At 53.2% G+C, this 26,405-nt stretch overlaps 2 protein-coding genes across 2 annotated transcripts; both read right to left on the reverse strand.

The window, feature by feature from the left end:
- Positions 1-1,831: 1,831 nt before the first annotated feature.
- LOC141737316 (olfactory receptor 14C36-like) lies at positions 1,832-6,852 on the reverse strand. The gene is made up of 3 exons (XM_074571996.1): positions 6,827-6,852; positions 6,617-6,723; positions 1,832-2,787 (listed from the first exon to the last, which is right to left on the reverse strand). The coding sequence occupies exons 1-3, from the start codon at positions 6,850-6,852 to the stop codon at positions 1,832-1,834; spliced, it is 1,089 nt and encodes a 362-aa protein (XP_074428097.1).
- A 9,365-nt stretch (positions 6,853-16,217) lies between these two features.
- Positions 16,218-17,719, reverse strand: LOC141737352 (olfactory receptor 14A16-like). Its single transcript, XM_074572037.1, has one exon. The coding sequence runs from the start codon at positions 17,717-17,719 to the stop codon at positions 16,706-16,708; it is 1,014 nt and encodes a 337-aa protein (XP_074428138.1). The 3' UTR covers positions 16,218-16,705.
- Between the last annotated feature and the right edge of the window lie 8,686 nt (positions 17,720-26,405).

The raw sequence follows: 26,405 nt of genomic DNA on the forward strand, positions 1-26,405 counted from the left end.
TGGGCAAGAGAGGGCAGGCAAGGGTCCTGCAGCCCCGCGGCCCCAAAGGGCAGCCCCTGGCAGAGAAGCAGCGCCGTGGCCGAGCGTGGCGGTGACTGGTGGAGGCGGGTTGGTGCACGTCCACGAGATGCGGGAGACCCAGGGTTCTGCTCGGGGACGGATCACCGGCCATGACCTTCACTCCTTTCCCCAAAAGTGTTCCCGAGCTGCAGGGGTCGGGGCCAGTCTCTACCGTGGGTGTAGAAGCTTTCAGGATGGACAAAGGGCTGAAGCAGCTGGGGCACTGCGGGGGGCGAGGGGTTTTTCACTGCCAAGCTGAAAAACCCTTCCAACCTGCACCCAGAGACCCTGCAACTTGCAGGTTTCAAAGCCAGGTGGTTGCAGGGTTGGGAGGGAACCTGCCCTGGGAGTCTTTTCCCATTCAAACTGAAACGTTTTGAATGCCGCCTCTGGATTTTTCTTCCTCCTTGTCAGGAATTGGATGCAGCTCCCCCAAAAGACAGCACTGGGATGGACAGTCTTGCTCAGAAGTGATACGGGAGCAGAGCAGATCCAGTCCTTGCAGGCAAGGACAGGGCAACGGCAGCACATGGGACATAGAGGGTGGCATGTGTCACTGGAGATGATGGGTCCTGGCAGGGCAGCGGCACCTGGAGGAAGAGCACAGCCCCCCCTGCCAGCACCGAGCGAGGGGGCACAGCCTCACGTTCCCCCTCCCAGGCAGACAGAGCTAAGAAACAGCTCCAGCTGGAGCTGGCAGGACAAAAAGCCAAATGAAAATCTATCCGTGGGGTCGGAACCACAAAAGCCAGGAGAAATGGGTGCTCCCAGAGCAGCACTGGAAGGAGAGGGGGCTGTACGCCTGCAGGGCCCATGGTACCTGTGGCCTCTGCAGGGCCCCTGCGCTGCTGTTGGAGTTACAGGTTATAAATCCTCGAGTACGGGGGGTGATGGGGAAGAGAGGTGGGAAACAGCCTCCTGTCCTCCCTCCCATCCTGATGCACCTTTACAGGGACCAGGAACTGAGCCAGGCATGGTGTCACCTTTCCTTGTGCAGCAAACCAGCATGAGGAGGTGCCTCCACCTGCTCCCCAGGACAGCACAACATTCCTTGGCCCTGAGGGTCCTCCGGCAGCTCCCACACCTCTCCAGCCTCCCTTTCCCACGCCTACGGGATCCACACTGACTTTCTGGGCATTGCAGAGTCCTTGTTTGTGCATACCTCAGTTTAGTGTTTTGCTTGTGGGGGACTTCACCTCTGTGGACGTTTCATCTCCTGTGTCTTCATTCACTCCCAGCTCAGGGCACGTGGTGAGTCCCCATCCTCTCCTCACACGTCCCAATTCATTTCCATAGAGTCTGCTGTATGCCATAAGTCCTGACACATGTGAAGCAGCCTGAGGAGGTAATCGGGAGCTCATGCACCATCTCCACTACCACTGGAGACAAGAAGAGAGCCTTTCAAACCAGAACATTTGGTCCACGGAACCCAATAGTACAGTGAGCTTAACCTCAAACACAGGGAGAACACAGGGAGAACAGACTCTTTGAAAGACCAGTTCGTTGGACATTTTATTGGCAGCACCTTTGGAGGAAGCACCTAGCATCCAGGCACTGCACCTGGGAGATGCCTTTTTCTTGAAGAGCTGCTATTAGGCAGGTCACCTTTGACACAGTGTTGTGCAAGGGTCAGACACAACTGGAACAAACCTCAAGACAAGTGGTACAAACCCAGAAAATTATACAGAAGCAGGATGACTGCAAGAGAAAAAAGCAGGCTTATTGCCTAAGAGAAAGTCTAGAAAACATGCGGAGAAGGGGAGACAATTTATTAATGGTGAAACAACGTCCATTGAGCCAGTTTCCACAGGGCATCCTTGAGCTCCTGGTTCCTCATGCTGTAGATGAGGGGGTTCGCTGCTGGAGGCACCAATGAGTACAGGACTGCCACCACCAGGTCTAGAGCTGGGGAGGAGATAGAGGGGGGCTTGAGGTAGGCAAACACGGCAGTGCTGAGAAACAGGGAGATGACAGACAGATGAGGAAGGCACGTGGAAAAGGCTTTACGTCGTCCCTGCTCAGAGGGGATCGTCAGCACGGCCCTGAAGATCTGCACATAGGACAGCACGATGAAAACAAAACAACCAAAGCCTAAACAGACACTAACCACAAGAAGCCCAGCTTTCCTGAAGTAGTAGTCTGTGCAGGAGAGCTTGAGGATCTGGGGGATTTCACAGAAGAACTGGTCCAGGGCATTGCCCTGGCAGAGGGGCAGGGAAAACGTATTGGCCGTGTGCAGGAGAGCATGGAGAAACCCACTGCCCCAGGCAGCTGCTGCCATGTGGACACAAGCTCTGCTGCCCAGGAGGGTCCCGTAGTGCAGGGGTTTGCAGATGGCAACATAGCGGTCATAGGCCATGACAGTGAGAAGAAAATACTCAGCTGACATGAAAAAGAAAAAGAATAAGAGCTGGGCCACACATCCTGTGTAGGAGATGTCCCTGGTGCCCCACAGGGAACTGGCCATGGATTTGGGGACAGTGGTGGAGATGGAGCCCAGGTCGAGGAGGGAGAGGTTGAGGAGGAAGAAGTACATGGGGGTGTGGAGGCGGTGGTCACAGGCGATGGTGGTGATGATGAGGCCGTTGGCCAGGAGGGCAGCCAGGTAGATGCCCAGGAAGAGCCCGAAGTGGAAGAGCTGCAGCTCCCGTGTGTCTGCGAATGCCAGGAGGAGGAACTGGGTGATGGAGCTGTTGTTGGACATTTTTGTCCTCTGGACATGGGGACCTGTTCAAAGAAGAGACCAAAGTCTATTCAGTTTCTCAGAAAAACTTCTGAAAGTTCCTCTCCCCTTTCAAGCAGACCTTTGGCAGGTCCCTTTCATGAGCTGTGGTTGGTGCTGGCTGAGGGTGCTGCTGGGAGCAGGGAGCTCTGCAGGATTCAGTCCTGCCTACAGCAATTGGTCGGTAGGAAGACGGGGTGATCTTAGCCTACATCCACTTTTGATATCAAAGAGCTTTCCAGCATTGTCACTCCTAATTCACCCGACGGCAGAGCAAAGTTGAGGGGAATTTGCTTTGTGGACTTTGTTCCAGTTGTCACACAAGAGCTGAGGAGTTTTGGAGCATTCCTGCTGCACTCCAAGTGAAATCCTGTGGGTGCTGGCAGGCAAAGGGACTGTCCCTCAGTGAAGAGTGTGGAGAGCTGACCTGTCCCTCAGCCCTGCTCCCAGCTGCCCTGGGCAGGCACCTTTTTGAGCTGGAGGACAGTAACACCCAGGTGTTCCCCCCAGAAGACCAGGACACTGCTGAGAGCAGAGGAATCTCATCTCTCCCCTCCCAGCCAGGGACACAGAGGCCTCATTGCAGCTGCCGACCTACAGCCGTCCCGTGGCATCTCCTTGGCCTTAGCGCTGTGGTGTCTTCTCTGTCGGGTACTTAGAAAACACAGAGATGCCATGGGAGAGTTGTGACCTTCTGGAGGGCAGCCTGCAGCTCAGCAGGGCCCCCTCAGGGAAAGAGCCCAATGTCTTTAAGATGGGGTGTCCTAAAAGGTCTTTTCCAGTCAGGCACACTCTGGTGCCTGGCTCCAAAGTCCGCGAGGGGATTTGGCTGCTTTTCCTCCATGGAAACATCTGCATGGCAGGACCCAAGTGCTTGTGTCTCAGCTGAAGCTGAATCCCCATCTCCCTCTGTGTTGGTTGAGCTGTTGGGAAGGAAAGTGATGGCCGAGTGTTTGTGACGCTGAGAGTGGGGGGCTGCACTGTGTGGGAGAGGAGACCTGGGAGCTGCTGCAGGAAAGGTGCTTGCACTGCAGCGGATGGCAGGGGGGTGCCCGAATCCCCCCTCCCCTCACGTTTCTGGGATCTCCTCCCTCTCCCTCTCTGACAAGGTTTCTGCTGCCTGGAGCTGTCTCTGCTGGGAACCACTTCTCTGTGCCCAGGTCTCCTCCTTTGCAGTGCTCACAGAAAGAGAACTCCATCCCACCTGCGATGTGCTCAGCTCTGCCCTGCAAACACCTCCTGGCAGCAGGGAACTGCTCCAGGGCATCTCTGCCTGCACAGGGGCAAAGGGGCGGCTCAGAGAACTCAAAGGGAGTGGGCGACCCCGTGCCTTCGCAAGAGTGGGAAAATAAAGTCCCATCTCCCACTGTCCACCCAGCCAAACAAGGTGACTCATCTCAAAGCACAGACTCCTTCCCTTTCAGGTAATCCCCACTTTGACCAGCCTCTTGAAAAGTTTCCTTGGAAATGCCCTGGCAGTGATCCCCCGGGGTGCAGGGACCGTCTGCGGAAGGACAGCCCTGGGCTCCTCTGGCTGCACACCCAGGTTGGTACCCCTGCAGTCATCCCAAAGACAAGGAAACCACCGTGCCCCGACCTGCTGAAGTGCAGCAGGGAAGCCCTGCTCCAGAGCACGTCCTCCTCCTCTGCTTGGGAATCTCTGAGAATCCTCCTGCCAGGTCCTGCAGGCTGCGGGATGAACCAGGTCTAGGATGTCCTCCAAAGAACACCAAACTCAGTACCCTGCAGCCAGAGACTTACCATATAGAGGGCTGTGAAGATTCCTCCCGCAGTGAGAGCTCAGCTATCCCCCCGCTCCTAGAGTGCCTTTAACATCTCTGCCTTGCTCCTCTCCCCTTGGCACCTGCAGGCAGTGCCCTCAGCCCTGCTGCGCTTTGGGCAGAGCTGTCTCTCTGCAGTGCTGTGGAAGGAGTGCTGCCCGCTTGCCATGAGCTCCCTCTGTCCCAGGAGCCCAGCCCAGCTCAGCAGCAGAGGAGCAGCCCAAGGCAGCCCTTTCTCTGCCCACTTTGCCCTCCCTTCAGGTGTCCCTGGGGCTTCAGGAGAACCTGCTGGGAAACAGGCTGAAGTCAGCACTGAGGTTCCCTCCCTCAGCTGGGCAGAGACACTTCTTTCCAGCTGTGTCGTTTCTATTACCAGAGACAGAGTTAGGCATGAGAATAGCCTTTCCTTGTCTCACCATTAGACAGGACACCCAGACAGCTCTTTACCCCTGGTGAGTGCAGTGATGCAGCTGAATCATTTGAGGCATCTCATCCTGGGTTTGAAGTCCTGGGCTAGGAGAGGACTCCCTCTTGTTCCTTCCACAAACCCACAGGAGGTGGGATTCTTCTTGCCTCAGTTCAGGTGTGCACAAATACAGGCAGCTGTATGGGAGCTCCTTGTCTCAGCTCTCAGGCTACTTCATGGAGATTGAGGGTGTTGTTCAGGTGGAAACACCTGGTGACATTGGAGGTGACACCAGAGCTTGTCCAAGACATTTGCAGGTGACTGCAAGCTCTAATGCAGCAATGCTGAGAGACAAGGCAGCATCAGGGGGCACCATCCTGGAGCCTTGTGAGGAATTCCTTTGGCAGATGGAAACGACAGCAGGTGTTTACGTTTAAGACAACTAAAACCTTTCCTTTTCCTTATATCTACAGCAGCCTACAGAGGTCATCAGCTGAGCAAATGGACCTAAGTCCCTCTCTTTCTCTTCTCCATCAGCTGTAGTTCCTAGCTCTCCACTGACTGTAATGGCAGCTGTTTCACGGACATCCCTACATGGCTTAACCCAATTCAGGAAGCTTCTCAATGGCCAAACACAGGCCTGTGGTGCTAAGTGAGATGCCAGCGCTCTCCAGCACAGGCTGGCAGGGACCGCACAGGACCTATGGGAAAGCCATTGGTGTTCAGAGCAGATGCCTGAGGGACACCTCAGAGGGCACTGCAGGCCGATTTGGTTCCTTTGTGCAAGCCTATGTGGCATCTCAGGCACGTTCAGTTTCCGTTGATCAGCGACTGAAATCCACCACTGCAGTGAGGCACGGTCTCACCCATCTCCATTCAGCTGATGCAGAGCAGGTCATGAACAGGAAGCCTATCACACTGGGGTCTCGAATGATTTGGCTGCTCCCAAACTCTCCCAGTTCTTCTTTCAACAATCCTTTCCTGAGGCCCTTGATGAGACAGTCGACACAGGTGGATGATTTTCACAGTGTTCCTGGATCACAGCTTATCCACGCGCAAGGACATTTTGAGCAGCACCTTGTCACGGAATCACGGAATCACGGAATCTTCAGAGTTGGAAGGGACCTCTAGAGATCAATCCTGGAGATCAGCTTCATCCTGGAGATCAGCTTCACCTCCAGCACAGGTCATCAGCAACACTACAGACAACAAAGCCTGCTTCTTCCAGGGCTACAGAGTCCAGCCTGGCTTTTCTGGTGTTGTAGGGAGCAGCGTTTCCTCGTTTAGTGCCTTCACATTGCCGCCTGCCGTCGCATCCAGTATGTCTCTGGTCTCGAGCACAGCATTAGCAGGTGTGGGGTCTTGGGCACTTGGTACTGGGTTTGCCTGGGACAAGTCCAAGCTTGGCCCCAGTGCTCCAGCTCAGGTGCTGCAGACCAAATGTGCACCAGTGCCCTCAGCCTGGGGCACAGACCGGAGGAGCTGGAGTCCCATGTGCCATCCTAGAGTTTGTACGTTGGTGGAATAAGTGGCAAGGGGTGGTGGGACAGCTCACAGTGGTGCTGCCATGGTGCATAGGGGCTTTTCAGGAGAGACGGGCCAGGAAGATGAGGAGGGAGATGCCCTCCATGTGCAGGAGCTTGTTGCCTGTATGGAGCTCCTCTATGGGATGCGCAGCAGGTTGTGTGAGCCCTTGTGAGTGAGGGTCAGAGGAGAGGCCTGTTAGTGTGACACCCTCGTGGGAGACAAAGCACCTGCAATCAGGGTAAGGAAGTGGAGAAAGGTTTGCTTAAGCGAGCCATGGAAGTCCTCAGATCCATGACCCCAAGTGCTATTGGAGACTTTAATGACACTCACTGGCAGGTGAGCATGGCAGGATGCATACTGTCCAGCTGGTGTTGGGGTCTCTTTGGACAACTTCTTTGCACAGGCGCAGACCAACAAAGGTGATGCTCACTCCAATCCAGTCCTTGCAAAAGAGGAAGCGCTGATCAGGGATGCGAAAACCAGTGTCAGCTTTGGCTGTAGGGACCATGAAATACCGGGAGAAGATTTTAGCCTCTTCAGTGGACTTTCAGTGGTAGGCCCATGGGCAGCAGTATTCAAAGGCAGCAGAGCTCAGTACAGTTGGTCTTTCAGAGAAGCATCTTCCAAGCATAAGAACTGTCGACATCCATAAGCTGAAAAACAACCAGACATTTCAGGAGAGCAGCTTGGCTAAGGAAGGAACGTGGATGCAAGGACTGATGCAGGAATTTAGAAATAGGGATGGCTTTAGAGGAGCCAAAGCTTCCCTAGTGTTGACCCTTGCAAGAGCTTCGAGGACATCAAGAGGATCTCTTAGTACTTCCAGAAGAATTCAAGAAAAAAAACAAAGATTATCTGTGGCCACTGCAGAATTTAGTAAGAACAGGTGTAGAGAAATATGAGATACTGTATCCCCCTTGCCTTAGTCTTCCCCAGCAAGGTCTCTCAGGCCTTTGCTCCTCAAGGCAGGAGTCTGGAAGAAAATAACCAGCAGTGAATGTGGATCAATTCAGGTGTCACTTGAGCAAACATAGTCCTTACCAGCCTATGGGGCTGGAGGGGCAGGCTCCCAAGGACCTGAGCGAGCAGGACGGTGTCACTGTGAGGCCCTTCTCCATCATCTTTGAAAGGTCACGGAGTCTGAGGGAACTCCCTGATTACTGTAAGAACCCAAACATTGCATGTACCTTGCAAAAAGGCCCAAAGGATGAGCAGGGTGACAGAAGGCTGTGCCCCCCTGTGACACCCCTTTCTGGGTGTCTGAAAGAGAAGGTGATTTACCCTGGATTTACCCAAGGTAGCTTCTTCCTGGCCATCCTTTTTACGTTTTCTGAAGAAAGGAGAGGATTTCTGGGCAAGGAAGAGCAATGATTGTCTTCTACCTGGAAGTCAGCAAGGCTTTCAGCCTCATCCCCCACAATGTTCAATGTCAGCACACTGTGGTCTGCATGGATGGATAAATAGATGGGTAAAAACCAGCTGGACAGGAGGGCTGTCGTGGTTTGGGGCAGATTGGCCAATGGTGAGATGACAGATGCTCTCCCCCACCTCTCACTCCAAGGAGACACAGAAAAGAGATAAAAGATTTATGAGTTTAGAAAAAAATGGTTACTGTAATAAAAATAATAGTTCATTAAAGTAGTTACATTAATGAAATATTAATAATAAAATATAAAGGAAATAATGAAATAGAATCATAGAATCATAGAATCATAGAATTGTTGAGGTTGGAAGGGACCTTTAAGATCATCGAGTCCAACCTTTAGCCTACCCTGACAAGAGCCACTTCTAAACCATGTCCCTCAGTGCCCCATCTACTCTTTTTTTAAACACCTCCAGAGATGGTGAATCCACCACCTCCCTGGGCAGCCTATTCCAATGTTTAATAACCCTTTCAGTGAAAAAATGTCTCCTAATATCTAATCTAAACCTCCCCTGACGTAACTTGAACCCGTTTCCCCTCGTCCTATCACTTGTCACCAGGGAGAAGAGGTCAGCCCCCATCTCTCTACAACCTCCTTTCAGGGAGTTGTAGAGGGTGATAAGGTCTCCCCTCAGCCTCCTCTTCTCCAGGCTAAACAACCCCAGCTCCCTCAGTCGTTCTTCATAAGGTTTGTCCTCCAGACCCCTCACCAGCTTTGTAGCCCTTCTCTGGACACGCTCCAACACCTCAATGTCCCTCTTGTAGCGAGGGGCCCAAAACTGAACGCAGTACTCGAGGTGGGGCCTCACCAGTGCCGAGTACAGGGGGATGATCACTTCCCTAGTCCGGCTCACCACACTATTCCTGATACAGGCTAGGATGCTGTTCGCCTTCTTGGCCACCTGGGCACACTGCTGGCTCATATTCAGCCGGCTGTCAACCAACACCCCCAGGTCCTTTTCTGCCGGGCTGCTTTCAAGCCACTCTGCCCCAATCCTGTAGCGCTGCATGGGGTTGTTGTGTCCCAAGTGCAGGACCCGGCATTTGGCCTTGTTGAACCTCATACCATTGGTCTCAGCCCATCGGTCCATCCTGTCCAGATCCCTCTGCAGAGCCAACCTACCCTCAAGCAGATCAACACGCCCGCCCAGTTTAGTGTCATCTGCGAACTTACTGAGGGTGCATTCGATCCCTTCATCCAGATCATTGATAAAGATATTAAAGAGAACCGGCCCCAGCACCGAACCCTGGGGGACACCACTTGTGACTGGACACCAACTGGATTTAACTCCATTTACCACCACTCTCTGGGCACGGCCATCCAGCCAGTTTTTTACCCAGCGAAGAGTGCACCTGTCCAGGCCATGAGCAGCCAGTTTCTCCAGGAGAATGCTGTGGGAAACAGTGTCAAAAGCCTTGCAAAAATCCAAGTAGATAACATCCACAGCTTTTCCCTCATCCACTAAGTGGGTCACCTTATCATAGAAGGATATTAGGTTTGATAGGCATGACCTGCCCTTCACAAACCCATGCTGACTGGGCCTGATCACCCTGTTCTCCTGCATGTGCCGTGTAATGGCACTGAGGAGGATCTGTTCCATGACCTTCCCAGGCACCGAGGTCAGACTGACTGGCCTGTAGTTCCCCGGATCCTCCTTCCGGCCCTTCTTGTGGATGGGTGTCACATTTGCTAACCTCCAGTCAGCTGGGACCTCCCCGGTTGTCCAGGACTGCTCATAAATGATACCAAGTGGCCTGGCGAGCACCTCCGCCAGCTCTTTCAATACCCTTGGGTGGATCCCATCCGGCCCCATAGATTTGTGCACCTCCAGGTGCTGAAGCAGGTCCCTCACCATTTCCCTTTGGATTAGAGGGGCTTCATTCTGCTCCCCATCCCTGTCTTCTAGCTCAGGGCTCTGGGTGCTCAGGGAACAACTGGTCCTACTGCTGAAGACTGAGGCAAAGACTTCATTAAGTACCTCAGCCTTTTCCTCATCCTTGGTCACTATGTTGCCGGCCCCATCTACTAGAGGACAGAGATAATCCTTAGTCCTCTTCCTATTGCTAATATATTTATAGAAGCTTTTTTTGTTGTCCTTGACAACAGAAGCCAGGTTTAGCTCCAGCTGGGCTTTAGCCCTCCTGATTTTTTCCCTACATAGCTTAACTACCTCTTTGTAGTCCTCTTGAGTGGCCTGCCCTTCCTTCCAGAGGCCATAGATCCTCTTTTTTTCCCTAAGTTGTAACACTAGCTCCCTGTTTAGCCAGGCCGGCCTTTTTCCCCGACGGCTTGTCTTCTGGCACATGGGGACAGCCTGCTCCTGCGCCTTTAAGACTTCCTTCTTGAAAATCATCCAGGCTTCCTGGGCTCCTTTGCCCTGGAGGACTGCCTCCCAGGGGACTTTGTCAACCAGGCTCCTGAAAAGCCCAAAGTCCGCCCTCCGGAAGTCCAAGGTAGCAGTTCTACTGACCCCTCTCCTTGCTTCTCGCAGAATTGAAAACTCTATCATTTCATGGTCACTGTTCCCAAGACAGCCTCCAACCTTCACATCCCCCACAAGACCTTCCCTATTTACAAACAACAGATCCAGCAGGGCACCTTCCCTAGTTGGCTCTCTCACTAGCTGTGTCAGGAAGTTATCCCCAGCACATTCCAGGAACCTTCTAGACTGTTCCCTCCCTGCTGTATTGTATTCCCAGCAGATGTCCGGCAAATTGAAGTCCCCCACGAGGACAAGAGCTCGCGATCTTGAGACTTCTCCCAGCCGTTTATAGAATATTTCATCTGCCTCCTCATCCTGATTGGGCGGTCTATAACAGACTGCTACTACGATATCCGCCTTGTTAGCCCAGCCCCTGATTCTTACCCATAAACACTCAACCCCATTATCACCATCATTAAGTTCAAAGCATTCATAACACTCCTTAACATACAGGGCCACACCCCCGCCTCTCCTTGCTTGCCTATCCTTCCTGAAGAGCCTATAGGCATCCATGGCAGCACTAGAGCTATGTGAGTCATCCCACCACGTTTCTGTGATGGCGACTACATCATAGTTTCCCTGCTGCACGATGGCCTCCAGCTTGTCCTGCTTATTCCCCATGCTGCGTGCATTAGTGTAGATGCACTTCAGTTGGGTTAATTGTCCTGCCACTTTCTTGGGGGGACAGGCCCTGATTTGCACCTGGTCATTCTCGGACACTACTGTAGCTACCAAATTATCACTACTCCTTGTGTCTATGCTGCCACACAATTCACTATCCCCCACCATCGCTGAGGCAGGCTGCAAGACCCTGCTATCACTTATACCCATGAGCACTGCTATGTTGTTCCCAGGCACCACTTTTGTGATCCTGGTTTCGTCCCCATCCCCCATCAAACCTAGTTTAAAGCCTTATGGATAAGCCCTGCTAATTCTTGTCCCAGTCTCTTTCTTCCCCTTCGGGTTAGGCTTCCCCCGCCTGATGCCAGCATGCCTGGTTTCCTGTAGATCAGCCCATGTTCAAAAAAGCCAAAGTCCTGCCGGACACACCAGTCGCAGAGCCAGGAGTTAATTTGCTGGCTCCTCCTATTTATCCCCTCGTCTACCCCTGCAAATGATGGGATAGAGGAGAACACTATTTGTGCTCCCGATCCCTTAACCAGCCGTCCCAGGGCCCTAAAGTCATTCTTCATTGCCCTCAGACTTCTGGTACCTACTTCGTCACTGCCTACCTGAAATATCAGTAGCGGATAGTAATCTGATGACTGGACCAGGGAAGGGAGTTTCCTCCGTATGTCCTTAATTCTGGCCCCAGGGAGGCAGCTGACTTCCCTGTGGGATGGGTCCGGTCTACAGATAGGACCCTCTGTTCCTCTCAGAAGGGAGTCACCTACTACAATAACCCTTCTTTCTTTCTTTGTTGAGGACGTCCTGAGGCGTGGGGGTGAGTGACGAGCACTGTGCATTTCACTGGATGGATCAGCTCCTCCATCCTCAATCGCCTGGTCCTCAATTTCCAGAGCCTCATACCTATTACGTAAGGGCAGTTGGGATGGTGAGGGGGGCCGTGAGAGGTTTCGCTTACCTCTCCGAGGAGGGATCTAACACCACTCCCCCTTATCCCTTGAGTCCTCTCCTTCTGCCTGGTGACAGGAGGGAAGTGGGTCATCCACTTCTGATAGAGCCTCTTCCTGCTGCCTTTGCCTCAGGGTATGGCTCCACCAATCTATTTCGTTTTCACAGTTCCTAATACTTCTTAACCTTTCTACCTCTTCCTTCAGTTCAACCACCTTCCTGAGCAGGTCATTTACTTGATCGCACCGTATGCACACAGTGTCTCTGGATCCCTGTGGGAGCAGTGCCAGGCTCAGGCATTCATTACAGCCCGAGACCTGCACAGCCATATGCTTGCAAAGGAGCTCAGTCTGAGTTCCCATGTTTTTCCTCGCAGAAGCTTTTGACTGTTTTGCGGCCATGTTCTTTTCTCGTGCCGGGAGATGGAGGATCTCTGCTGTTTGCTTCCCTCGCGCCCTGAGCCGGTGCCCTTGCACGCTGATGTTCCTCTGCTTGTGGTTGCCCAGCTTCTGTTTACCTTAGACTCAAGGCTTCCAGTGACCCACCGTACGAAATGCTGCTCCTTGTTCGTTCGCTCGCACTGCGGTGCCGCCCTGGGTGACCCACGTAGGCTGCCCGCGTGCTGGGTGCGCAGTGGCCTGCCACTGCGCTCCGGGACCGCCCGTTTAGAGCTGCCGCGTGTGACGCTGACTCCGCCCCTGCCGCGTCAGCAGCCCGCCCCCGAGCTGCCGGTTTCAGCACGAGCTAGCCGCCTTAAATAGATATAATGCATACAAAACCGTTTCAGGCTCCCAGGGAGATGTCAATGGCAGGCACTGGGGAAGTCAAGGACTGGACTCAGCACCAGATAGGACCACCCAGGGCCAGCTCAGCCCAAGGAGCTTTGGCTGGCGCGCTCTTGAGGATGCCAAGCCCTGGCCAGGTGAGCTCACAAGCAGCGGCCAGGTGTCACATCACTGCCCCTTTGTGACAGGGGCCACCCCCAGACGCACGGGGACACACTGTGGCCCCTCAGCAACCACAGCTGGGGCACCTCCTGCAGCCACCAGCCGGCAGCTGTTGGGCTGCCCCAGGCACTGCTGGCCAAGGGCTGCTCATCTGCCCACAGAGCTCCCGCCTCTGCCTGGAGCCGCACCAGCCCCAGGAATAAAAACCTGCCCAGGGCTGTCAGCGAGCCCCTTCACAGCTTTGGCTGGCACAGTCGGGGGGCTGAGGGCTTTATTTTCCACTCTTCCCAGGTACAGGACTGCGTCTGTGAGACTCCTGCAGCAAAGCACAAGTTCGTTTCCAATGAATTTTATTTACCCCCAAGACACAGCCACAGGCTGACTCTGAACTAGTGCTACCAAAGAACCCCCTTGAGCAACTGCACTGGGTGCACCTCGGGTGGCTGCCAGGCCCCCACCCAGCAGCTCTCCCACCCTGCAGCTCCAATAGCCATTTGTGGGTGGCTTTTTAGCATCTCATTTTACCCCACGACCTGCCTGGAGGGCAATGAGTGTTGCTTCTGCCGCAACGAGGCAGCTGGTTGCTATTCCTGCCCCCCTTGAGCTCGCCAGTTGGGCCCCTGCACCGCCTGCGTCCTCCAGTTTTCCCCACTCTTGCTCGGGGCACTGAGTTCCTCCTCCTCAGCTCAGGGCAGGGAGTTTGCCTCCTGCCCCACTTGGGGCATTCAGTTTTGTCCCTGTCCTGCTCAGGGCATCTCATTGCGCCCCAGCCCAGGCCCCCACCCCACTCGGAGGGGCCATTATTGTCCTGGCCACAGCGAGACCACCGGGGCTCCAGTGCCATTTCCCTGGGATCAGCCCCTGGTCAAGTGCTGCCCTGAATTGTCACATCACAACCACGCTTTTGCTTCCCAGCCTCCTCTAGCACCGCTCCTCCAGCTGGCATCTGACATTGAAAAAAGAGCCTGAGCCCTGTGATCCCTCAGCTTTTATACTGAGCAAGATGCCGGTGGGATGGAGTACTCTGTTAGTCAGCTTTGGGTCACCTCTCCTGTGCGCTCCTCCCCAAAGGTGCCATCCCTCTGCGCTTCTCCCTTCCGACCCTCCGTGCCCTGCCATGAGTAACCCACCACAGTCATCCTTCCCAACTCTCCTGCTACCAACAGTGCTAACGGGGTGGGATTCCTCAAGGGCTCCCCCAGCTTGGCATCATCTACAAAGGAGGTGAAAGTGCATTGTCTGCCATCATACGGAGAGATAATAATGTTCCATAGTAGTTGTCAAGGGCTGGTCTTTGATGGATGCCACTAGTAAGTGGGTTCCAGAAGGACTTTGTACCACAGATGATGTCCCTCTGTCATTATTCAGGCAGCTTTCCACCAACCACATCGTCCACTTCTTCAGCCCGGCTGTCAACAACCTGGCTATACGGAGACTACAGAAGACCATGTCAAAGGCCTTGCTAAAGTCCGGGTACACAACATCCCCTTCTTTTCCCTCCCACATGTCTTCTGCCATCCCTTTCTTGTCCTTCAAACGCCTGCAGATGGCTGCAGGAGGACTTGTCATATCCCCTGCCCTGGTGAGGCTGGCCAGTCTGTCATTGTCCCAATCCTCCTTCCTGCTTTTTTGAAAACTGGTTTCATTTCTGCTTTTTCCAAGGCTCTCAGATGGCTCTGGCCTTTCCAAGGTGTTGGAGAGAGGTCTCACAATGGCACTGGCCAGCCTTCCCCATCTCCCTGACACCAAAAGCCTTCTTACTATGACACGCTGCCAGAGGAGTGCCCAGGACACAATACTCGCTGTCCAGATCCTTGGGGGCCACTTCAGAAGAAAACCAGAAGTGATTTCTTCCTACAAGCCCACGACTCCAACGGGATCTCTCTGCAGCCGACAGCTTTCCTAAGCTGTTTCTGTCAGTTCCTCCCAACCCCCATCCTTCCTTCTCCTCAGGCTGTAGATGAGAGGATCGAGCAGGGGTGAGGTGCGTGTTGAAACAGGGCGTTGTTAAACTCTCTCAGGAGGGCTGTTCTGGGCATCCCACTGACAGTGGTGGGGGTGCCGCAGAAAGGAGTGGCTCCAGGGAGGGGAGAGGAGCCGGTGGAGAAGGCCTTCTGCCTGCCCATGCTGGGCAGGAGAGCTGCCCCCAAGTGCAGGCAGGGGAAGAAGGGGTCTAAAAAGCAGGTTATGAAAACAAAGTCCATGATGAATGTAATGGTTTCACGTCAGGAGAGTTTCAGCATTGGTGCAAACAGCCCAGCCCACCTATTTCTGAAGACATTTGCTTCTCTGTCAGGTGCTTAAAAAAATTGTGAAGGACGTTCAGAGAGGTGAAACATGGAGAGTGTGTGCCTCTCACTGCATTCCTACTCCCTAGACGTGCTCTGTGCTCTGGAAGGGGTGAGAAATGCCATCTCGTAGAGGGCAATGCCGCTCACGCCTGCAGAACCCTTTCGGACTGCACAGGGGAGATGCTCCACAGAGGTGCTTCTGTCACACCGTGTAATCAAAGGGACAGGCCATGAAGAGAGGGGAGGGTGAGGTAGCACACAGGTGTTCCTGGAGACACACCCAGCACTGTCAGGGCGCTGGCAGGGCTGCTCAGAGACACGAGTCCTTCCCTGGCACGGGCAGAGGCCCTGCAGCAGACTCCATGGCCTCCTGTTGCCACTCCCAGAGGCCGGCAGCACCTCAGCCCCGCGCTGTGTCTCCCTGCTCGGCACCTCTCTGAGATGCCCCACGGCGTGAGGAATGGACACAGGGACCTGGGCTCAAGGAAGCCCATCCCAGTGCTGCATTCAGGGGGTTTCCCAGGGGACGTTACTCTCCAATGAAGGGACACTGCCTGTCCCACAGCACTTTCGGGCATTTCTAAGAACAGCTGCTGGTGTTTGTGCTCTCTCGGGTTCATGTCCCCACATGCACACGGTGTGCATGCCGAAATCTCCTCTGAACCATGCAAACAGGGACTTCTGACCTCGTTATTCGGTGTCTCTCCACAGGCAGACAAACATCCTCTCTGGGTTTGTGTAGGCGTCCAGTTCTGCAAATGGTGGTTTCAGGTGTCTGTTCTGTGACGATTGCCCTGGGACAGCTTCCCCGGGGTGTCCAGCAAACAAAGGCACAGACCAGGCCCCGCTCTGCTGGTCCTTCAGTTCTGTCCCTGGAGGTGTGGCTGTGCAAGGACACTGTTGTGTGTGCCCTCACCCTGCACACGCACACTCTTTACCTCTTTACTGGGCATCCCTCACCAGGGCACGTTTGAAGGAACGCTCTTGACAGCAACTGTGGAAGAAGACCTGATCCTTCCTGCGCTGCCCTGAGCAGATCCCCTTTCATGGTGGAAACTCTGTTATGCAGACGAGCTTTTTCTCAGAGGTGCCCATTGCTTCTCCTTGCCTGTGATCACAGAGCTGCTACACAGCAGCACCATGACCAAGCTGCCAGAGCACTCAGGCCTTAGATCAACACAGGGGCTCAGAAGGCGAGTGTGGAAGTGAAAATAGAGCAGCCCCGCAAAGAACAAGTGCTGGTGCTCTGCAAGTACTGGGATTCTTTCCCCTCCTCCTCGGCGCTCAGGCTCTACCCCTGCAGCTCCAGAAAAGGCCTGAGAAGAAGGATTTTGGGCATGACTCTGTGAGTCTCAGAAATGTGGATAGATAGGTAGTAAAAAAAAAAAATCTCAAATAATGACATTTATTTGAGGACCAAAGTATATAATTTAAAAAAAAAAAAAGGCAAGAAAAGCCAAAACCCTCAACCAAACCTAACACACAGTTACCTAACCCCTAACCAAAGCTATAGAAGACGGGCTTGGCGTATAATGAATTACATTATGAGTGATTTGCAGGAGACAGTTTATTGCTGCAGAAAATAACCTGGTCATTAATTTCCAGAGGGCATCCTTGAGCTCCTGGTTCCTCATGCTGTAGATGAGGGGGTTCACGGCTGGAGGCACCACGGAGTACAGCACAGCCACCACCACATCCAGCGATGGGGAGGAGATGGAGGGGGGCTTCACGTAGGCAAACACGGCAGTGCTGATAAAGAGGGAGACCACGGCCAGGTGAGGGAGGCACATGGAAAAGGCTTTGTGCCGTCCCTGCTCAGAGGGGATCCTCAGCACGGCCCAGAAGATCTGCACATAGGACAGCACGATGAACACAAAACAACCAAAGCCTAAACAGACACTAACCACAACAAGTCCAACTTCCCTGAGGGAGTCTGAGTGTGAGCAGGAGAGCTTGAGGATCTGGGGGATTTCACAGAAGAACTGGCCCAGGGCATTGCCCTGGCAGAGGGGGATTGAAAATGTATTGGCCGTGTGCAGGAGAGCATAGAGAAACCCACTGCCCCAGGCAGCTGCTGCCATGTGGACACAAGCTCTGCTGCCCAGGAGGGTCCCGTAGTGCAGGGGTTTGCAGATGGCAACGTAGCGGTCATAGGCCATGACGGTGAGAAGACAGAACTCTGCTGCAGCACTGAATAAGAAAGAAAAAACCTGTGCAGCACATCCCCAGTAGGAGATGGCCCTGGTGTCCCACAGGGAACTGGCCATGGATTTGGGAACAGTGGTGGAGATGGAGCCCAGGTCCAGAACAGAGAGGTTGAGGAGGAAGAAGTACATGGGGGTGTGGAGGTGGTGGTCACAGGTGATGGTGGTGATGATGAGGCCGTTGGCCAGGAGGGCAGCCAGGTAGATGCCCAGGAAGAGCCCGAAGTGCAAGAGCTGCAGCTCCCGTGTGTCTGCGAATGCCAGGAGGAGGAACTGGGTGATGGAGCTGCTGTTGGACATTTGCTCTTTCTTGGCATGGGGGCCTTGTCCAAAGGAGGAAAAAAACAGAAAAAAAATTAGGACAGATGCCTTATAGCAAAGACAGTCTCCTTTTCTGTGTGTTTTTGATTTTCTACCATCACGTCTGGTAACTGTTCTTTTTAGGGGAAGAAATCCTCATGTTTATGACTGAAAATGTGGAGTCTTAAGACAGGACAGGACACAGGGCTCTAATCTCTGTTGTTTAGTGCAGAGTCAGGAGAGCTGTAGTGTCCATCAGTCTTTTTTCTGTCTGCCCTGTGCTTCTGTTTGTGCTGCCTTGAAGATGACTTCAGACACAAATTCCTCTTAAAAAACAAACCCAAACAAATAACTGAACTCATATGGGAACAGCAGAACACTGAATGGACAAATATACAAATTATTTTTTCCCAAACCAGAGTTAGAGCTGTGATGGAGAGAGCAGGACACAACCCCTCACAGAGACAATCAAAGGACTCTGCGAGGAGAGTGACGACCCCCAGGGAAAGGCTCAGCCCTCCCTAGGATCCCACAGGAGAGCTCTGCCTTTCTGGGGGCAGCTGGCAAGCCCAGCAGGACAGGCAAAGCAGAGAGTCTGGGGTCCCGGAGACGAGGTGTTCTGAGGGGAGAGTCAGCTCATTGCCCACCAAAGAACACCCAGAAGACATCTCCAGTGAAGGACCAACAGAGAGATGCCTGAACGCCCCCTCCCCAGTGCGTGTTGGCAGTTTCCCCCAGCCCTTGCCCATGTCTCTGCTGCCTGGAGCTGCCCCTGCCAGGAGCTGCTGCTCTGTGCCCACGTCTCCTCCCTGTCCCTGCTCCCACAGCCCATCCCACCCGCTGGGGGCTCAGCTCTGCCCTGCAGACCCCTCCTGGCAGCAGGGCACTGCCCAGGGCCATCTCCCTCTTTGTGGCTCCTCAGGAGGAGAGGAGAGAAAGCCTGATGCTGGAAGCAAAGGTGCTGCTGGTGCTGTGTGTAGGGAGAGGAGGGGCTGAAGGCACTTTGTGAGCTTTCTGGCAGATCTGCTGATCCCTCAGTGGAACAGTGACAGCTCCTTTCCCTCAGGAGACAGCTGAGAGCACAGACCCTGCAATGTCTTCATCTTCCAGGCAGCCCCTGCCTTGTCTTTCCTCTGTAAATGCTGCCTCTGCCAGTGCTCTGGGGGAGATCTGCAGCTGTGGGCAGCCCTGACCCACACAGCACACACTCGAAAAAGAGCCAAAGGACCCTGCCCTGAGGGGAGTCTCTCCTTTTCCCCACAGCTTCTCCCCACAGACGCTCGGGGGGGAACTCCTTGGGCAGGCTGAGAGCTGACCCTGGCAAGCAGCAGAGTCCCTGCCCCGGCACACAGAGCCCTGGGCTGCAGGGACCCTGCTCTCAAGGACAGCCCTGGGCACCCCTGCCTGCACACCCACCTGTCTTCAAAACCCTGCCACAGTCCCTCGCAGAAGGCAGCCCTCCTTCACTGTCGCTGCCATGGTGCAGCAGGGCATCCCTGCTCGGAAGCACGGCCTCCTTCTCCACACCAGAGAAGCCAGGAGAGCCATCCTGACAGCTCCTCTCAGCCAGCCCTAGAACATCCCTCCAGGAGACCCCCCTGCATTGCCCCACAGCCAGAGACTGACTGTGTCAACAGGGGTGAAGATTTCCCCGAGAACGAGCTCAGAACTCTCCTCCCACTCCCAGCTGCCTTTATCCTCTCTGTGCCTGGCTCCTCTCGGGTGCCTGCAGGCAGTGCCCTCAGCCCTGCTGCGCTTGGCAGAGGAGCTGCTCCTGGGCAGAGCTGTCTCTCTGCAGCGCTGCCCGCTTGCCATCAGCTCCCTCCATGCCAGGAGCCCAGCCCAGCTCAGCAGCAGAGGACCAGCCCAAGGCAGCCCTTTCTCTGCCCCCTCGGGGCTCCCTCCAGGTGTCCCTGGGGCTCCAGGGGAACCTGCTGGGAAACAGGATGAAGTCACCACTGATGTTCCCTCCCTCAGCTGGGCAGAGACACTTCTTTCCAGAACTTTTAATTCTCCTCTCAAAGTTACATCAAAATATCACCTTTTTTGCTCTTATTATTAGAAAGTGTTCCCAGACAGTGACAGGCAGTCATCTCCCTTACCCCTGCTGAGGGAAGGGATTCAGCTGAATCTGTGCTTCACCTCATCCTGCGTTTCAATTCCTGGTATTTGAAGGAGACACAACTGCCTTCCATGCCTGCCACAACCCACAGGAGGTGGGATTCCTCTTGCCGTAGGTGTTCAGGTGTGCATAAAATACGCACATGCACGTGAGCTCCTTGTCTCAGCTCCTGTGCTCATCAATGGAGATGGAGAGCAGGACACAATGCCTGGTGACATTGAAGGTGTCAGGGGTGGTCAAAGGTGTGAGCTGATAACTGCAAGCTCTACTGGAGCTGTTCATAGAGACAGGGCAATGTCTCAGGGACCCTGAACGAGCCTTGTGGGAAATTCCTTTGGCCAAGTGAAATGACAGCTGAGGCCCAAATAAAGGCCAAAAGAATCTTCTCCTACTTGTATGTTCATGGCAGTCTTTAGGGGTATTCATATGAACGACCGCAGTCCTGGGACACAGGGAGAGCTTGGTCTCTCTCTCTTCCATCAGCTCAATTTTCCAGATCTCCAGTGACTCTAATGGCATTTGTGCCATGTTCAGCCCCACTTTGCCTAACAGAATTCAGGGCAGTAACTCAATATAATGTTCAAATCCAGGCCCACAGAGCTACATGAGGTGCCAGGGCTGGCATGGACCACACAGGACCTACAGGAAATCAATGCCCTTTCAGTGCGGATGCATCACAGATGCCCCACATGGCATGCTAGAGCGTTCTATTTGGTGCTTTTGTGCCGTTGACTGATGCATTCAGTCATCAGTCATCAGAGAGGCGAGGTCTGTCCCTTCTCCACACAACAGCTGCAGGCATTGCATGGACATGGAGCACGTCACACGGGGATCTTCACTCACTGCCCTGATGATACAATCAATGAAAAGACCAATAGATTTCACAGTGTGCCTGGATACATCTTGTCCTCCAGGGCAGCATCCTCCAGATCCAGCAGTGGTACATATCGAAACTCAACTGAATCTCAAATAGGAATTCCAGGGCACCGAGATGAGCTTTAGGTAATTCAGGAACAGTTAAACGAATTAAAGGGAATAATGTAGGACCACTGTCGAATTTAGTAGGAGTAGGTGTAGGTAGATCCGAGATATTCAATGTCCTCTCTGCCTCAGTTACCACCAGTGAGGTCTCCCAGGCCTTGGTAGAACAAGTCTTAAACAGGAACACGAAGAAGTCTCCAGGTAAATGAGGAGATTCCTGTGGGGAACAGTAATTGCCCAGGCATTCACTGGCCAGGCAGAGAAACAAGGTGCCAGCAGCCTGGAGCATCATGAGACGACTTCTTAGCAGAGCTGCCTGGTGGGCCAGGAAGGGCGATGCTCACCTAGACCTGGTCCTGGCCAACAAGGAAGAGCTGGTCAGGGATGTGATAATTAGTGTCAGCCTTGCTGGAGTGACCAGGAAATAGCGGGGTCCCAGAGGCCAAAGAGGAGTGAGGAAGGCCAGCAGAGGAACACACGTGGGTGGCTCCAGAGGAGAAGACTTTGATGTACTCGGGGGACTGATGCAAGTGGTGTCATGGCAAGGAGTTTTGAAGGGTGAAGGAGCTCGGGAAATCGTATAGGCATCACAGGACGGCCTCCTCCAAGCACAGGAATGATGTCTTGGAATACCATGAAGAGAAACACTCGTCTCAGGAGGCTGCTGGTATAAACGGACTGGGCTGCAGGGCAAAAAGGCAGCACACAGGAGGTGGAAGAGGGGAAGCTGCAGAGGAGGCATTTAGAAACCTGGCCCCAGGATGTCGGGAGGATGCCAAAGCCAAAGCTCCCAGAGGCTTGAGAGTTGCAGGGATGGGTGGAGGAAGCACAATGAGCTGACAGAGGCTCAGAGGGTCATGTGGAATGAGTCACACTCTGCCTGGAGGCCTGTAACAAGTGGGCACTGCAGAGGTTTGCATGTTGACTGCGTGCCTCAGCCTAGGAGATGGGGATTCCCCCTGCTGGGGGTGGCTGTGCCAGTCCATCCACATGGGTCTAGATGGGGCAGACTCTTCCCGAAGACATTTCTGTTACCCAAATGTGTTGGGATTAATGCAGAACTGGCTCTTCAAAATCAAGTGTTAAATTGACTTGGCCTCTTTGCTTGGACATCTTTTCATTTTGATTGCACTCCTGAAATCTCTCTAATGAGCCAGAGAAGAGCTGAAGACTAAAGGAAACTTATGCCCAGACTTGGCGCCTTCGTGTGTTTTTTGTGGTAAGGAGCGCTCTGGTGCCGAGTTCCTGAAGTGCAGATCCTGAAAGATTGACTAGTCCTCTTGAGAAGTAAAAGCAGCTAACCTCCAGGTTTCTGAGGGTGTTATCAGACCCTGCTGAAGTCCCTCACTGCAGAGACCATGGAGGGAAGGAGCAGACAAAGTTCCTGTCCCTGTGGTGTGGTGAAGCAGGAAGTCGGAGACACATGGGCCGGGAAGAAATTTAAATGTGGAAATCACTGTGAAAGGCCTTGATGTGCTTCACCAAACAGGATGGCCAAGCCTGGACTCCCATCCCCTGGGGAGGGATGTCCGTTGCCTCTTGAGATGCTCTGGGCTCTGTTTGGGTGATGTGGCAGTGATGAGGTGCCAGGTGCAGGTCAGCAGTAGGAACCTCCCAGGCTCTGGGGAGGGTGGGTGAGGAGGCAACAAGGCGCTGGAGCTGTAAGGACTTGGTGTCCTCTTCTGGGCCTCAGTGGAAGAGACAGAAGCCACAGCTGAGCAGACAAGGATCTCCGTTCTCTTGGGGTGTCAAAGCCCCACCAAGGCCCTTGGCCATCCCCAAAACACAGCTACACTCTCCTGTGCCTGGGTCTGCTCCCTTGCTTCCAACACCAAGCTGTGGGTTTCTGAGGATTCGCCAGTGCCTGTGAGCTCCCCACAACCCATCCCGTTTCTTCCAAAGCCTTGCTAATGCTCACTTATTATGCAAGATTTCCAAGCCCCAGAGTTCCTGGAATCCCGTATGTAGCTCCACATCCCAGCACCAAACAGCACATCCCCCTTCTTCTTCTGCCTCAGGATCAAAACTCAACTTAGCTCACTGTTGCATGACACCCCCTGATATTTCCTTTCTTCTTTCTGCCTTTAAGTCCCTCACTGCTGCCCCTACACTGCTCTCTCCCTGTGCAAGCAAGGTCAGCTCCTTGGGCACGGCTACCCCAAGCCGTGGGCATTCCCCATTTGCCAGGCTGAGGCATGCACACAAGCTGGAAACAGCTGTTCTCATCCCTGGTTTGCACCCTCCCTCCACCATCAGGAGGTGCCTAATGGCAATAACTCTCTGGGCTTTGGACCTGGTTATCTTAGTTTGCCCTTTTGAGAGGCCTGGTTGACAGAGTCCCCTGGGAGGCAGTCCTGAAGGGCAAAAGAAGTCCAGGAAGGCAGGACGTTTTTCAAGAAGGAATTTTAAAAGGCGCAGGATCAGGCCATCCCCATGTGCCTAAACACAAGCTGGTGGGGAAGAAGACTGGCCTGGCCGAACAGAGAGCTTTGTCTCAAACTCAGGGGAAAAAAGGAGATTATGACATTTTGAAGAAGGGGGAGGCAACTCAGGAGAACTACAAGGATGTTGTGAGGTTATGCAGGGAAAAAATTAGAAAGGCCAATGCCCAACTAGGTCTTTACCTGGCTAATGTCATAACAGACACTAAAACATGTTTCTATGATTACATTAGAAACACAAAGAGAGCTAAGGAGAATCCCCATCCTTTATTGGATATGGCGGAAAACATAGTGACAAAGGATGAGGAAAAGGCTGAGGTACTTAATACCTTCTTTGCCTCCGTCATTATTAGTAAGACCAGCAGTTCTCTGGGTACTCAGCCCCTGAGCGGGAAGACAGGGATGGGGAGCAGCATGAAGCCCCCATAATCCAAAGGGAATAGTGAGGGACCTGCTACAGCACTTAGACATACACAAATCTATGGGGCCAGATGGGTTCCACCCACAGGTACTGAGGGAGCTGTCGGAGATGCTCACCAAGCCGCTTTCCATCATTTATCAGCAGTCCTGGCAAAGCGGGGAGGTGCCAGTTAAGTGGAGGTTAGTAAAGGTGACGCCCATCAACATAAACGGCCAGAAGGAGGATCCTGGGAACTACCGCCCTGTCAGTCTGACCTCGGTGTGGGGAAGATCATGGAACAGATCATCCTGAGTGCCATCATGTGGCACATGGGGACAGCCAGGTGATCAGGCCCCGTCAGCATGGGTTCATGAAAGTCAGGTCCTGCTTGACAAACCTGATCTCCTTCTATGAGAAGGTGACCCACTTAGTGGATGAGGGAAAGGCTGTGGATGTTCTTTACCTGGACTTTAGAAACGCCTTTGACAGCATTTCCCAAAGCATTCTCCCTGAGAAACTGGCTGCCCGTGGCTTGGACGGGAGTACTCTATGCCAGGTGAAAACCTGGCTGGATGGCTGAGCCAAAGAGTGGCCAAAGTGGTGGTGAACAAAGTTTAATGCAGGTGGCAGCTGGTCACAAGTGGTTTTCCCCAGGGCCTACAACTGGGGCCAGTTCCTTTTAATGTCTTTATCAATGATCTGGATGAGGGGATCGAGTGCACCCTCAATAAGTTTGCAGACGACACCAAGTTGGTTGGCAGTGTCGACCTGCTTGAGGGTAGAAAGGCTTTGCAGAGGGATCTGGACAGGCTGGATCGATGGGCAGAGGCCAGTGGCCTGAGGTTCGACACAGCCAAGTGCCGGGTCCTACACTTGGGTCACGAAAACCCAATGCAGCACTACAGGCTTGGAAGTGGCGAGGTGGCTGTTGGTGTCTTCTCCCAAGTAACGAGTTACGTGACAAGAGGAAATGGCCAGGAGTTGTGCCGGGGAAGATTTAGATTGGATAGTAGGAAAAACATTTCTTCACTGAAAGGTTTGTCAAGCACTGGATTACTTTTATTTTCAGCCAAATCAAAGGGATTTGGTTGGTATCAGACAGGCAAGTTTAAACGCATGGGGGATGGAGGGCCCTGGGGACAGCCCAGTCCAAAAATCCAACCCCAACAAATCTAGCCCAAAAAGAAAAACCGAACCCAAACACCCCCAACCCAAAAAAACCCAACCAAACCCACCCCAAAATCCACTCCAAACAACTAAAAATCCCAGGGTTCAGAAAGCCCAACCCCAAAAATCGAGTCCCCAAAACCCAAAATCTAATCAAAAAACCATAAACCGAACCCCCAAAAACCCAATCCCAAAAAACCCAAACAAAAAAACCCAACCCAAAATTCAACCCAAACAACCCGAAAAATCCAACCCGAAAAATCCAACCTAAAAAATCAAACCCCAAAAATCAAAGCCCAAAAATCCAACCTGAAAAACCCAAAATGCAACCCAAAATATCACTCAAAAAACATAAAATCCACCCCAAAAAATCCAAGCCCAAAAAATCCAAGCCAAAAAAGGTAAAGCCCAAAAATTCCAAAATCCAAGCCAAAATCCAACCATTAAAAAAAACCCCACTCCAACTTCAAACCCAACCGACCCAAAATCCCAGGGCTCAAGGCCAGCTTGGACGGCGTTGGAGGAACCTGACCTGCTTGAACATGTCCCTGCCGATGGCAGCCCCACCACTGCGGGCAGCACATCAGCGGTTGCCATGCCACCACCGCCAGACACTCAGCGCTGGCCCTGTCACTGTCATGTCATAATGGCTGCCTGACACACCCATGCAGGGGTAAAAATCAAACCCAAAAAACCCAACCCCAAAATCCAACCCAAAAAATCAAACCCAAAAAAGTCCAAAACCCAACTCCAAACAACCCAATCCCCAAACAACCCAACCCAAAATTCAACCCAACCAACTGCAAAAATCCAATCCAAAAAGTCCAACCCCAAAAATCCAACCCAAAAACCCAAAATCCAACCCAAAATCTAACTGAAGAAAACCCCAAATCCACCCCAAAAAATCCAAGCCCAAAAAACCCAAGCCCAAACATCCAACCCAAAAAACTCCAAAATCCAATCCAAAATCCAACCCAACAAAACAAAATCCACCCCAACATCCAACCCAACCGACCCAAAATCCCAGGGCTCAAGGCCAGCTTGGACGGCGTTGGAGGAACCTGACCTGCTTGAACATGTCCCTGCCGATGGCAGCCCCACCACTGCGGGCAGCACATCAGCGGTTGCCATGCCACCACCGCCAGACACTCAGCGCTGGCCCTGCCGCCCTCATGTCACAATGGCTGCCTGACACGCCCGTGCAGGGGTAAAAATCAAACCCCAAAATTCCAACCGACCAACCCATAATCAAACCCAAAATCCAACCCCAAAACGTGAACCCCAAAAAACAACTTAAATAAATGAAAAAAACAACCCCAAAAATCCAACACGAACAATCCAACCCAAAGAATCCAGTCCAGGAAACTCAACATCCAATCCAAAAGCCAAATCCAAAAACCCAAAATCCACCCCAAACTCCAACCCAACAAACCCAGAATCCCGGGGCGCAAGGCCAGGTTGGACTAACAGCGTTCTGACCTGTATCAGGAACAGTGTGGCCAGCAGGACTAGAGAAGTGACCGTCCCCCTGTACTGGGCACTGGTGAGGCCCCACCTCGAGTGCTGTGTCCAGTT

The sequence above is a fragment of the Larus michahellis genome, unplaced genomic scaffold (genome assembly GCF_964199755.1).
Source record: "Larus michahellis unplaced genomic scaffold, bLarMic1.1 SCAFFOLD_34, whole genome shotgun sequence".
In the NCBI taxonomy this organism is placed as follows: Eukaryota; Metazoa; Chordata; class Aves; order Charadriiformes; family Laridae; genus Larus; species Larus michahellis.